General features: G+C 36.4%; 1 protein-coding gene across 10 annotated transcripts in view; it reads left to right on the forward strand.

Annotated features, from left to right (window-relative positions):
- RC3H2 (ring finger and CCCH-type domains 2) overlaps window positions 1-13,106 on the forward strand; it is a 59,849-nt gene that overhangs the window by 9,683 nt on the left and 37,060 nt on the right. For 8 of the 10 annotated variants that reach the window (XR_015136369.1, XR_015136371.1, XR_015136370.1 and 5 more), the window contains exons 3-5: window positions 113-230; window positions 2,833-3,066; window positions 11,915-12,090. Coding sequence is in view for 7 of the 10 variants with exons in the window: in XM_086325358.1 (XP_086181484.1) it covers window positions 113-230; window positions 2,833-3,066; window positions 11,915-12,090 (528 nt within the window). In the remaining 3 variants the exon portion in view is untranslated. The remainder of the gene's footprint in view (window positions 1-112; window positions 231-2,832; window positions 3,067-11,914; window positions 12,091-13,106) is intronic. The other 2 variants (XM_086325361.1, XM_086325363.1) reach the window with 1 other exon arrangement.

The following is a 13,106-nucleotide window of genomic DNA, read 5'->3' on the forward strand; positions in this document are numbered from 1 at the left end:
GATATATTGTGTCTGTATTAGAAGTTTATACTCACTAAGATTATCATCAAATGTAAAGTTAACAATTGCATGAATTAGATGAATGTATTTCTTCATTCTTTTTTGTTTTTAGGTACCAGATCATCAGTCAGTAAAGTTAAGTAATTTAGGTGAGAACAAACACTATGAGGTTGCAAAGAAATGTGTTGAAGATTTGGCGCTCTACTTAAAACCACTAAGTGGAGGTAAAGGTAAGTATTTTTGTGGGTGAGTAGGCCTTGGTAATACATTACCTTTGAAATACTTGGTGTTGATACTCTACTAAATAATTTTTAGTTTTGAAAAATGAGATTGTTTGGAGAGATCATGGATGTCTTTTTGATTGAGAACATTATATATATTTTTGGAGATAATATTGCTATTAATTTAAGAATTCATCAGATATGTTGAGATTTATACATTGTTTATGTTAAACTAATGTTGCTATAGCAGAATATTAGCTTTAATGAATCCTACTAAGACAATTTCATGTATTTATTCAGTCATTTATTAAATTTTAGGAGCACCTGCAGTGGCTAGGGTCTTCCTGGACCCCACAGTCCATTGATTAGATGGGGAAAGAAGTTCAGTAAGTGCTGTGACAGAAATGGAATTCTATTTTATCACTGCATCTTCAGTAACTAGCAGGTCATAAATGTAATACAAAGTTGAGTGAATGAATTAATGAAATATTTATTTTGCATGTGCTCTATGTTTTGCACTGTTGGATATTTTGGACATAGTGACTTCCTTGAGAAGTATATCCTGTCTACCTTATTCATTCATGGAGCAGATACTTAAAGAGCATGTACTCAGTACCAGGCACTTATAAAAACATTTAGTAAAAATGTCTGCCCTTATAGCACTTATGTTTTGGAAAAAGAAAGTATAATAAACAAAAAGCATAATAAAAACATTGAATAGTATGTTATAAATGATATTTGCTGTTGAAAGAAAACAGTACAGTTAAGTGGATCAGAAATGTCAGAGTGAGGGGAAAAGGGTGGGTTGCAATTTTAAACAAGGTAATTAGTGTGGACCTTGTTAAGATGGTAGCTTCTGAACTTGAGATGAAAGAGATGAAGCAGTTAACCATGTCGGTTCCTGGGAAAAGACTGTTCCAGGCAGAGAAAATAGCAAAGTCCCCAAGACATGCGTATTGTCTTCAAAGAACAACAATAGGAAAGTGTGCTTGGAGCAGAGTGTGTGAAGGTATGGGGTAGACGAAAAGAAATGGTGAGACCAGATGATGAACAGACTTGCAGCCCTTTTTAAAGACTTGAGCTTTTACTCTGAGTGAAATTGGGGAATTACTCTAGGGTTTTGAGCAGAGAAGTGACATGATCTGACTAATGGTGAAAGGGTCACCCTAGCTGCTCTGTTGAGAATTCAGTGCAGAAGGGCAGGGTTGGGACCAGGGTATTGGTTAATAGGCTAATGGGACAGGGTTAGTAGCAGTGGAGGTAGTGGAAAGTAGGTAGTCTGGATGATTTTTGAGGTAGAGTCAGAAGGATTTCCTAAATTATTGGATGAGGGGCATGAGAAAAAGATCTGAGTCAAGTGTGATTCTTGAGTTTTGGGGCCTGAGCAGCTGGAAAGAGGTTACCATCAACTTAGACAAGGATGCAGGTCAGTCAGGTTTAGGTAAGGAGATCAAGAGTTCAGTCTTAGTTATGTTGAATTTGGTTATATCAAATCTTCACTTGGATGCTATTGGGTAACCGGTAAATGTATGTTAAGGACTAGGTATAGGAGCTGTAATTTTGGGGAGTCATTAGCATAAATAGTATTTAAACCAATAAGACTGAATGAGATCACATAAGTAGTGAGTATAGAAAACAAGAACTGGGTCCTAGGCCGTTTAACATTAAGAAGTCAAGAAGAAAAGTTGAGATCAGCAAAGAAGACTGGAAAAGATGAAGGAGGGAAAAAATAAGAGAAAGTGGTGTTCTGGAAGCCAAATAAAGAATGTTTTTAAAGGAGTTAGGAGTGATCTGTGTTGAGTCCTGTTAAAAGGTTAAATAAGGTAAGGATTGAGAATTGACCCCTGATGTAGCAAGGTGGAGGTAAGTCTTGTCATGAGGAGCAGTTTCAGTCATGTGATGGTGGCACAAACATGACTGGAGTAGGTTTTAAAGATTGTAAACCAAGGATTTGGAGATCGTGAATATAGGCAACACTAGAGGATTTGCTACAAAACGGAGGAAAGGGTGCAGAGGGGTAGTGGTAAAGGGATGAATACAAAGATTTGTTTTTAAGATGTATAAAATAACAGCATGCTGTTCTTACTGTATGTTGATGCAAATGATCAAGTAGAAAGGGAACAACTGATGTAGGAGAGAGGGAAGAATTGCTGAAGCAGTATCTTTTAGTTGAAAAGGGAATTGGATTTAAGATCTTGTCCTGGAGCTGTGTTCTAAATGTCTTGTGTACAGTAAAACAAAACTGTTGTTAATTGTTACTTTTAGATTTAACTTTTCATTTACTTATCTCCAAATTTATCTTCAATGGTTTTAGTTAAGATGAAGAATAGACTTAAAAAAACCCAAATTGCTGTCTTTTGTGGGACACATATAACCCAGAGAACAGGATACCCAAATAAAATTTGAGGTAATTAAAATTTAGACTCCAGTTACCACAGAATAGTAATAAACAGGGACAGAACATTGATTGTCAAAAAGTGAAAGTACCTTATAAGGAACTCATTAGGAATTGTGGCTTAATAGTTGAATACTAGGTATTTTTATTAAATAGATAATGAAATTGACTTTTTTATTTTAATTGAAAAAAACTGTAGTTTCCTTTTTCTTGAAGGTGTAGCTAGTTTGAACCAGAGTGCACTGAGCCGTCCAATGCAAAGGAAACTAGTGACACTTGTAAACTGTCAGCTGGTGGAGGAAGAAGGTCGTGTAAGAGCCATACGCGCAGCCCGTTCACTTGGAGAAAGGACTGTAACGGAGCTAATATTACAGCACCAGAACCCTCAGCAGTTGTCTGCCAACCTATGGGCTGCTGTCAGGGCTCGAGGATGCCAGTTTCTAGGGCCAGGTAAGATAGATCACTGTCTTATTGGCTATCAGGGCTAGAGGGTGCCAGTTTCTAGGAATAGGTGAGAATGCTCTGATTTATGGATACAAATTTTAACATAATGAAAGATAAACTTTTTTTTTTTTTTTTATAATAACCACCCTACCTTGGGGTGCTTGACATGTTTGTTTTCGCTGCACTGGCTCTTCATTGCAGCAAATAGGCTTTCTCTAGTTGTAGCATACGGGCTTTTCTTGTGCAGCATGGGCTTAAGTTGCCCCACAGCATGTGGGATCTTAGTCCCTTGTCAGGGATTGAACCCATGTCCCCTGCACTGGAAAGTGGATTCTTAACCACTGGACTACCAGGAAAGTCCCAACTAGTTTTTATTAATCATAACTTATATGATGAACAGGGCTATAGTATCTTTGAATAAATTTCTTATTTAATTCTCAACAGTCTTTAAGTGACACAGACCCAACTTTACAAATTAGAAAACTGAATTAGAGAGAGGCCTAATATTGCACACCTAGTAAGTAAAGGAAAAATAAACTTTCTTTTTATGAAGAAAATTAAAAGTTCATGATTGTCTGTAAAATTGGGAAACAGAAAAATGATTAGAAAAAATGAGAATCACCAGAGTTTTTGTAGTTACCATCAACTGCATTCTTTTTTTAAAAAATCTTTACCTATACCAAGGTTATGAAGTACTTTTCTGTGATATCGTATTGTTTTACCTTTCTGATTTAGAACTATATAGGCTAGGAAGAATTTATTTGTGTGGATGAAACTTTTTAAATGGCATTGGGACTACTGGATAGACATGTGGAAAAACATAAAATTGGATGTATTTCTTTTTTTTTTTTTTTTGCATGAATGTATTTCTTATATTCCTTAGTTATATAAATTTTAAATAGGTTAGAAATACTAATGATTAAAAAATAAATTATAAGTAATAAAAACTTAAAACTCAGTATTCACGAAACTAAGATCTTGGCATCTAGCTACATCACTTCATGATAGATCGATGGGGAAAAAAATGGAAACAGTGACAGACTTTATTTTCTTGGGCTCCAAAATCACTGTGGATGGTGACTGCAGCCATGAAATTAAAAGATGCTTGTTCCTTGTAAAAAAAGCTTTGACAAACCTAGATAGTGTATTGAAAAGCAGAGACATCACTTAGCCGACAAAGGTCCATATAGTCAAAGCTCTGGTTTTTCCAGTAGTCACGTATGGATGACTGTGAGAGTTGGACCATGGCTGTGCGTAAAAATTGATGCCTTCAAACCATGGTGCTGAGAAAGACTCTTGAGAGTCCCTTCGACAGTCCCTTCGACATAATCCTAATGGAGATCAACCCTGAATTGGAAGGACTGATGCTGAAACTGAAACTTCAATACTTTGGCCACCTGATGAGAAAAGCCAACTCAGTGGAAAAGACCCTGAACTGGGAAAGATTGAGGGCAGGAGGAGAATGGGATGACAGAGGATGAGATGGTTGGATGGCATCACCAATTCAGTGGACATGAGTTTGAACAAACTCTGGGAGATAGTGAAGGACAGGGAATCCTGATATGCTGCAGTCTGTGGGGTTAAAAAGAGTCAGGTGTAACTGAGTGACTCGACAACAACAAAAGTGAACATAAGAGTGAATTTCTTTATAACCTAGAAGTAGGAAACACTCTTTTCTTTGGCTCCAAATCCAGAAGCAATTAGAGAAAAGATTGATATTTGACTATATAATTTTTAAAAATTATATCATAATAAAGCCTCATAAGAAAAGTAAGATGAAAGATGATGCTATGAAAGTGCTACACTGAATATGCCAGCAAATTTGGAAAATTTAGCAGTGGCCACAGGACTGGAAAATGTCAGTTTTCATTCCAATCCCAAAGAAAGGCAATGCCAAAGAGTGCTCAAACTACCGCACAATTGCACTCATCTCACATGCTAGTAAAGTAATGCTCAAAATCCTCCAAGCCAGACTGCAGCAGTACGTGAACTGCGAAATTCCAGATATTCAAGCTGGTTTTAGAAAAGGCAGAGGAACCAGAGATCAAATTGCCAACATCTGCTGGATCATGGAAAAAGCAAGAGAGTTCCAGAAAAACATCTATTTCTGCTTTATTGACTATGCCAAAGCCTTTGACTGTGTGGATCACAATAAACTGTGGAAAATTCTGAAAGAGATGGGAATACCCGACCACCTGACCTGCCTCTTGAGAAAGTTATATGCAGGTCAAGAAGCAACAGTTAGAACTGGAACAGTTAGAACTGAACATGGAACAACAGACTTGTTCCAAATAGGAAAAGGAGTACGTCAAGGCTGTATATTGTCACCCTGCTTATTTAACTTCTATGCAGAGTACATCATGAGAAACACTGGGCTGGAAGAAGCACAAGCTGGAATCAAGATTGCCAGGAGAAACATCAGTAACCTCAGATATGCAGATGATACCACCCTTATGGCAGAAAGTGAAGAAGAACTCAAAAGCCTCTTGATGAAAGTGAAAGTGGAGAGTGAAAAAGTTGGCTTAAAGCTCAACATTCAGAAAATGAAGATCATGGCATCCGGTCCCATCACTTCATAGGAAATAGATGGGGAAACAATGGAAACAGTGTCAGACTTTATTTTGGGGGGCTCCAAAATCACTGCAGATGGTGACTGCAGCCATGAAATTAAAAGACGCTTACTCCTTGGAAGGAAAGTTATGACCAACCTAGATAGCATATTTGAAAGCAGAGACATTACTTTGCCAACAAAGGTTCGTCTAGTCAAGGCTATGGTTTTTCCACTGGTCATGTATGGATGTGAGATACATGTGAAGAAAGCTGAGCGCTGAAGAATTGATGCTTTTGAACTGTGGTGTTAGAGAAGACTCTTGAGAGTCCCTTGGATTACAAGGAGATCCAACCAGTCCATTCTGAAGGAGATCATCCCTGGGATTTCTTTGGAAGGAATGATGCTAAAGCTGAAACTCTAGTACTCTGGCCACCTCATGCGCAGAGTTGACTCATTGGAAAAGATTCTGATGCTGGGAGGGATTGGGGGCAGGAGGAGAAGGGGACGACAGAGGATGAGATGGCTGGATGGCATCACTGACTCGATGGACGTGAGTTTGAGTGAACTCTGGGAGTTAGTGATGGACAGGGAGGCCTGGCGTGCTGTGATTCATGGGGTCGCAAAGAGTTGGATATGACTGAGCGACTGAACTGAACTGAACTGAAGAAAAGTAAAAAAAAAAAAAAAGAAACTTGGGGAAATATTTATATAATATCACGTACAAGGGGCTTATGTAACTAATATATAATTGTGTTGTACGTAGTTGTTCAGTCATGTCTGACTCTGCAACCCCATGAATTGTAGCCCGCCAGGTTCCTCTGTCCATGAGGAGGATTCTCCAGGCAAGAATATTGGAGTGGGCATGGGTTGCCATGCCCTCCTACAGGGGATCTTCCTTATCCAGGGATTGATCCCCGGTCTCCTGCATTGCAGGCAGATCTTTACTGTCTGAGCCACCAGGAAAGCCCAATATATTTACTTGTAAAAAAACTCAGAAGAAATATACCAGCCATCCAATTAAAAAATTGACCAAAAATGCAGACAATTCAAGGGAAAAAGTAATGTAAATGGCCCTCAAACATATAAAAAGATACTCAGTCTTTCTCATATTAAGAGAAATATACATTAAAATTACACTGAAATACCATTTCTCACCTGTCAGATTGGCCAGATTCAAAAGTCTGACAACTTTGTTGTCAAGCCTGTGGGAAAACAGGTACTTTCATCCAGTAATAGTGGGAAAGCAAAGTGGGGCAAAGTATAGAGAGAGGAATTTGTCAGTATGTAGCAAAGTCATCTGCACATATACTCTTTGGCCCAGCAGTCGTTTTTCTAGCAATCTGTTGTATAAATATGGTGAAAAATATAGAATGCATAAATTTAATAAAGCACTATTTATAATAGCAGACATCTAGAATGAACTTGAAAGTCTGAATAGGAGACTGGCTTAGTAAACTGCTATCTATCTTTCCAGTGGATTGCCCTGCAACTGTTGAAAGGAATGAGGAAAATGTGTATCGTCTGCTGCCTATGATAATGTAATATACATTATGACAGAAAATAAGCAAGGTGCAGAATAATATGCTTATTGTAGGAAAGCAAATTTTTATCTCGAAAAGGAAGAAACAACCATTTTCAAATTATTTGTTTATATTTTTCAAAAGAACATTGGTAGGAAAAGTTACAACATAATAAACATGTAGTTAGGAAGAACAGAGGGAAACCAGACAGGACCAGAAGCTAGACCTCTCTCAGTGTACCTTGATTTGTACTTTGAACCTGTGTAAAGGTTTTATGTAATTTTAAAACAATTTTTAGTAAATATGAGTTTTAGAAATTTAAATAAAATGAATAGAACAAAAAAATGCCTAAAAACAAAAAGCTAAACATTATTTTGGCAGCATATTCATCAGGAATGAATTAATTCAGGTGACTTTAGAACACAGTGTTTTGATTTTTATATTCCTGGTGTGATATATAATAGATTATATTCACTAGTCTTACTGATATTATTTTGAAACGAATTAGGATACAGCAAGTAAGTAGTTATATTAATGCCATCGGAAACAAAGATTTTTGACATTTAAAAAGAGATATAAGTATGAAATCAAATAATTTATGTAAAAAGCCTGCATCCTTAAATTTTAATTGGCAAATAAGTACAGACTCATTTAATTTTCTTTTTCTAGAAAATAAGTATTTCCTATCTGTCCACTGTAAAGGCTTGAAAGGAATGAATAGCCATAGCACCCAGATAACATTTCATACTAAAAAGAAGTAGGGCTCTTTGAATAAATGTCTTATGCCAGTTCTAGGATAGAAAAAGTACAAGATGAGCCTGGGAAGTCTTGTGCTAGAAAGTAAAAAAGCTTTTAAAGACCGTCGGAATCTTGTCAAAAGGACACAGAATTTGAAAAGGCTCCCACTGGATAAAAGTGGGACAATTTGAACTTCCAAATGAATAATGACTATAATGAATTAAAAAACATAAAATGTGTAAAAATCCGTGATCCTGTAATGTTAGTACAGAAAAAATTAATTGGTTATCTTTGTCAGTTACTACAACACCAACACATTATGCTAAAAATTGGAAAAGGAATAGAAAAAAATCAAGCATGCTTTTTCTGCCTTTTTAAGTTACTTTCAAGGACAGTTTCTCAGAATTTTGAGGGTTAAGTTTTTCCTTTAGCAGAGTTCTAGCTAATAAATATAGGGAAAAAAATGTTAAAGTTAGAAAAATCACATCAGGTGAATTAATGGGTCTAGGTAAGAATTACTATTGGCTGTTAAAACCAATAGATGAAAGGTTGAAAGTGAAAGTGAAGTCGCTCAGTTGTGTCTGACTCTTTGTGACCCCGTGGACTGTAGGCCACCAGGCTCCTGCATCCATGTTATTTCCTAGGCAAGAATACTGGAGTGGGTTGCCATTTCCTTCTCCAGGGGATCTTCCCAACCCAGGGATCGAACCCGGGTCTCCTGCATTGCAGGCAGACGCTTTAACCTCTGCGACACCAGGGAAGCCCAGATGAAAGGTTAGTAAATGCAAAAGGCCTGAACCCACTGATGAATCTTGATATTACTAAAAGTGAGACATCTAGGTCTTATATACCTATATGATACACAAAATAAGAAGTATGCTTGCCCCGCCCAAAACCCCCAAAAGCTAAAATCTTATTCCAAATCTAATCAAGTCTCTAGTTTACATGAAATAAGGAGGATAAAGGCATACCATAAAAAAAAGTGCAAAATTAGCGAAATTGAGAATGTGGGATATTGTTTAGAAAAATGATTGTTTCTGCAACCAGTTATTTTGTTCTAATTGGGAGGGTGGGAGAGTGGTGAGAAACTAGTATAGATTTTTCTTGTTAAGCGTGAAGACATACAAATCAAAAGCTACATATGGACTTTGGCTACTTACTCAAAGAAACCAACTGTAAGAGGAAATTTTGAGACAGTGGGAGAAAATTCAGCATGGATTGGATATTAGATGATATCAAGGAAATATATTTCTTTTTTTAGACATGGTAATAGTGTTATGTTAATTTTTTAAGTGCTTACCTGTTAGAAATACATAATGAATTATTTAAGGATAAAGTGCTATGTTATCTTGGATTTACTTCAAACCACTCCAGCTAGAACAAACTAGAGAAGTGGATAATGAGTAGATGAACCCTTACTGGCAGGAGCTGTATTAGGAATGCATGTTATTTCTACTTTTGTATATGTTTTATTTTACATAATACAAAGTTAAATTGAAAAATAATTTTGAAAATCCATAGAAAGTGAAAGTGAAGTCGCTTAGTTGTGTCTGACTCTTTGCAACCCCATGGACTGTAACCTGCCATGCTCCTCCGTCCATGGGATTTTCCAGGCAAGAGTACTGGAGTGGGTTGCCATTTCCTTCTCCAGAGAATCTTCCATATTTATATATAATTTGAGAATGCTGCCTGTGGATATTTCCTCATGTTTATTTACCTTATCTAAGAAGCACTAGGTGGTGTGTTGGTTTAGTCGCTAAGTTGTCTCTGACTCTTGTGACCTCGTGGACTATAGCCAACTAGCCTCCTCTGTCCATGGGATTCTCCAGGAAGAATATGGAGTGGGTTGCCATTTCCTTCTCCAAATCTTCCTGACCCAGGGACCTGCATCCCCTGCATTGCAGGCAGATTCTTAACAGTGAGCCACCATGGAAGCCTAAGAAGCACTAGACTAGTTATCAAATATCCTGTGTTCTGAAACGCAATGACAAAAAGATAATAAATAGCACAATTTAAAAATGGCCAAGGGCTTAAATAAATATTTCTACATAGAAGATACATAGATGGTGAAAAAGTCCATGAAAAGATGCTCAGTGTCATTAGTCATTAAAGAAATGCAAATCAGAATCACAGTGAGATACCATTTCATATCCACTAGGTTGTCTGTAATTTAAAAAGTGGAAAATAAAAGTGTTAATCGAGGATGTTAGGGAGCCCCTGTGGAAAAACAATTTGGTGGTTCCACAGAAAGTTAAATGTAGAATTACCTTATGATCCAGCATTTCCACTCTTAGGTGTATACCCAAAGGAACTGAAAACAGGTATTCAAACTAGTATTTGTGCATGAATATTTATAGCAGTGTTACTCACAATAATCAAAAGGTGGAAGCAATCCCATCAGTTTTTATGAATGGATAACCAATATGTGGTATATTTATAAATACTGTATTATTTAGCCATAGAAAGGATTGAAATACCAATACATACCACAATGTGGATGAACTTTGAAAATGTTATTTTAAGTGAAGGAAGTCAGGGAATAGGTCACATATTCTGCATACACAAATGTCAGTCCATAGAACCAGACATCAGGCTAGTAGTTACTGGAGGCTGCAGGGGTCAGTGGTATGAGGAGTGACTGCTTAATGGTTATTGAGTTCCTGTCAGATAATGAAGATGTCTTAGAACTAGATAGAGTTGATGGTTTTATACCATTGTGAATTGTTTACTTTAAAATGGTTAATTTTATGTTATGTGAATTTTACCTCAATTTTTAAAAAGTCCTTGTTTCTAGTTATTATTTTGTTGCTTACTGATTGTGAAACTTGGCCTAGTCACTTAACTTTTTGAGTCTTGATGTCCCACTTTGAAAAAGAAGGGATTTGATTTTTAATCTAGATTCTAGATGATCTTTCAGTTCCATTGTTTTCATTGAGAACCAGTATATTTTTACCAAAAAGTTACTAGAATAATGTAGAGAATTCCTTTGTACTCTTTATCCATATTCACTCATTTGTAATATTTTGCTATATTTGTTATATAGTTCACTTTCTCTTCTTTTTGAACCATTTAAGAGTAGGTTGCCTATTTCATGCCTCCTTTACTGCTTACACTTAAGTCTTTTTTTAATTAAAAAGAATACATTCATCAAATTCAGAAAATTTAAATTTGTTAAAACTTATATTCCAGTTTTGTTGGTTATTCCAGAAATATCTTTTATGGCATTATTTTTTTTCATTTTATGATTGAGTCTAAGATGATGTCATGTATTTATTTGTCACAGCTGTTATGTGACATGCAGGGTCTTTATTCCTCTATCAGGGATTGAACCCATACCCTCTTCCGTGGAAACACAGAGTCTTAACTATTGGACTGCCAGGGAAGACACTGTCATACCTCTTTTTAGTCTTCTTTAACATAGTACCATTCTTCAGTCTTTCTTTGTCTAATGTTGCTATTCTTGAAGAATACAGGCAGTTATTTTATAGAATGTTCTTAATTTGGGGTTTTTTGATATCCCCTTATGATTAGATTCAGATTATACTTTTACCTCCCTGACTGGAAAGCAACACAAATTGATGCCTTTAGGTATTGCATCCAGTGGCTAATACCACTTTTAAATTATATACAAAATAATTCTGACAGGCAAAGCAACAGTCTCAAGCATAAAAAAATTACCATTTATTTTAAGACTACTGTGTGTCCTTCACATATTATTTGTCAGAGTAGCTCTGTGAGTTTTATAAACAAGGGCCTTTTTCACTTCAACATTATGATTATCTAGTTGACTATTACAAAGCTATAGAGGATATATTTTGTTTAAAATCTGTTTACTTGTATTTTGATTGGTTGTTCAGTAGGACACGTCTTTTGCTTGATTACTTTCTAAGTAAACTATATTTGTGTATGTATGATGTTCTCTTTTTGTGCTAAGTATTTGAGTACTAGAGATAATGAACCACTATAAACTAATATCCAAAGAAGACTGACAGATGTGATCTGCAGGGCTCCTCATTTATCATGAACTCATGTTCTTTTCTTATAGCTATGCAGGAAGAAGCTTTGAAGTTGGTGTTACTGGCATTAGAAGATGGTTCTGCTCTCTCAAGGAAAGTTCTGGTACTTTTTGTTGTACAAAGACTAGAACCAAGATTTCCTCAGGCATCAAAAACAAGTATTGGTCATGTTGTGCAACTACTGTATCGAGCTTCTTGTTTTAAGGTAAGTAGCAAGCAACCATCTGAACATTGCATGCCTGGAATGGGTGTTACCTGGTCTAGAGGCCCCAGAAATAAAAGAGATAAAGGAGACTTTTCCTTCTGTATTTAATGCATCTGTTAACACTGTAGATGTATAATACTGCTATGCGTGGGTGTAAGAACACATAATGTGAAGGTGTCAGTAACACTATGAGGAAACAAGTTTGGTGAACTTGACTCTTGGAATAGTAAAAATGAACTGAAGAAGCCTAATTCATTTATATTTACCACCTTAAAAGAGAGTCAGGAACCATACTGAAAACTTAATAAAAGAAGGCAAATATTTTAACTTCCCCATTATTATTTTTATCTCTTTCTCTGTTGTGATTAGATTAAAGCCTTTAAACTGAAGGTAGCCCGTATGTTGTCCTGGGGACAACAGGAGAGTAAAAGTTGAGGATTGCCCACTGTGCATTTAGATAATAAGGTTTTTGTCAAAGAGGGTAGGGATGAACCCTAAGCTATTTCAAAATGTAGTTTCCTTGTCAGATAGGCTTATGGGTGATGACAGGTACTGAGAGACATGGAAAGAAGGCTGAATCCTTAAAGTTTCTGCATAATACAGGAATGTAAGTTGCTGGTGAGGTCTTGAGCAAAGGGACCATGTCTTGGAATAGAAAGGCCCATTGGCTTCTATAAAAGTAAAACTTCTGGATTTGAAACCAAGGCTTATTTAAGCTATTTTGCTGATTTTATAGCTCAAGAGTGATAACGATATAAGCAGAAAGAGGGTTTTTTTGTGTGTGTGTACTGCTTAGTATGAGGTAACAGGTTAATTGTTGATGAAAATATGTTCAAATGAGTTATCTTCACAAATGAGAGTTGGACACTCTCTGCCTGCTAGTTACAGTGCTTGATTGTGTCCTTAGGGAAACAACTGAAACCAATCTCTGGTTCTTCAAACAATGCTTTTGGCTAAGCGTCCAGATGACCAAGCTCATTTATCATCCTGAAGTGACCACCTAGGTTCTTACACTG

This window comes from Bos grunniens, chromosome 11, assembly GCF_055505025.1.
Source record: "Bos grunniens cultivar Pamir isolate PY7600 chromosome 11, Bosgru_T2T1.0, whole genome shotgun sequence".
NCBI classification, from domain to species: Eukaryota; Metazoa; Chordata; class Mammalia; order Artiodactyla; family Bovidae; genus Bos; species Bos grunniens.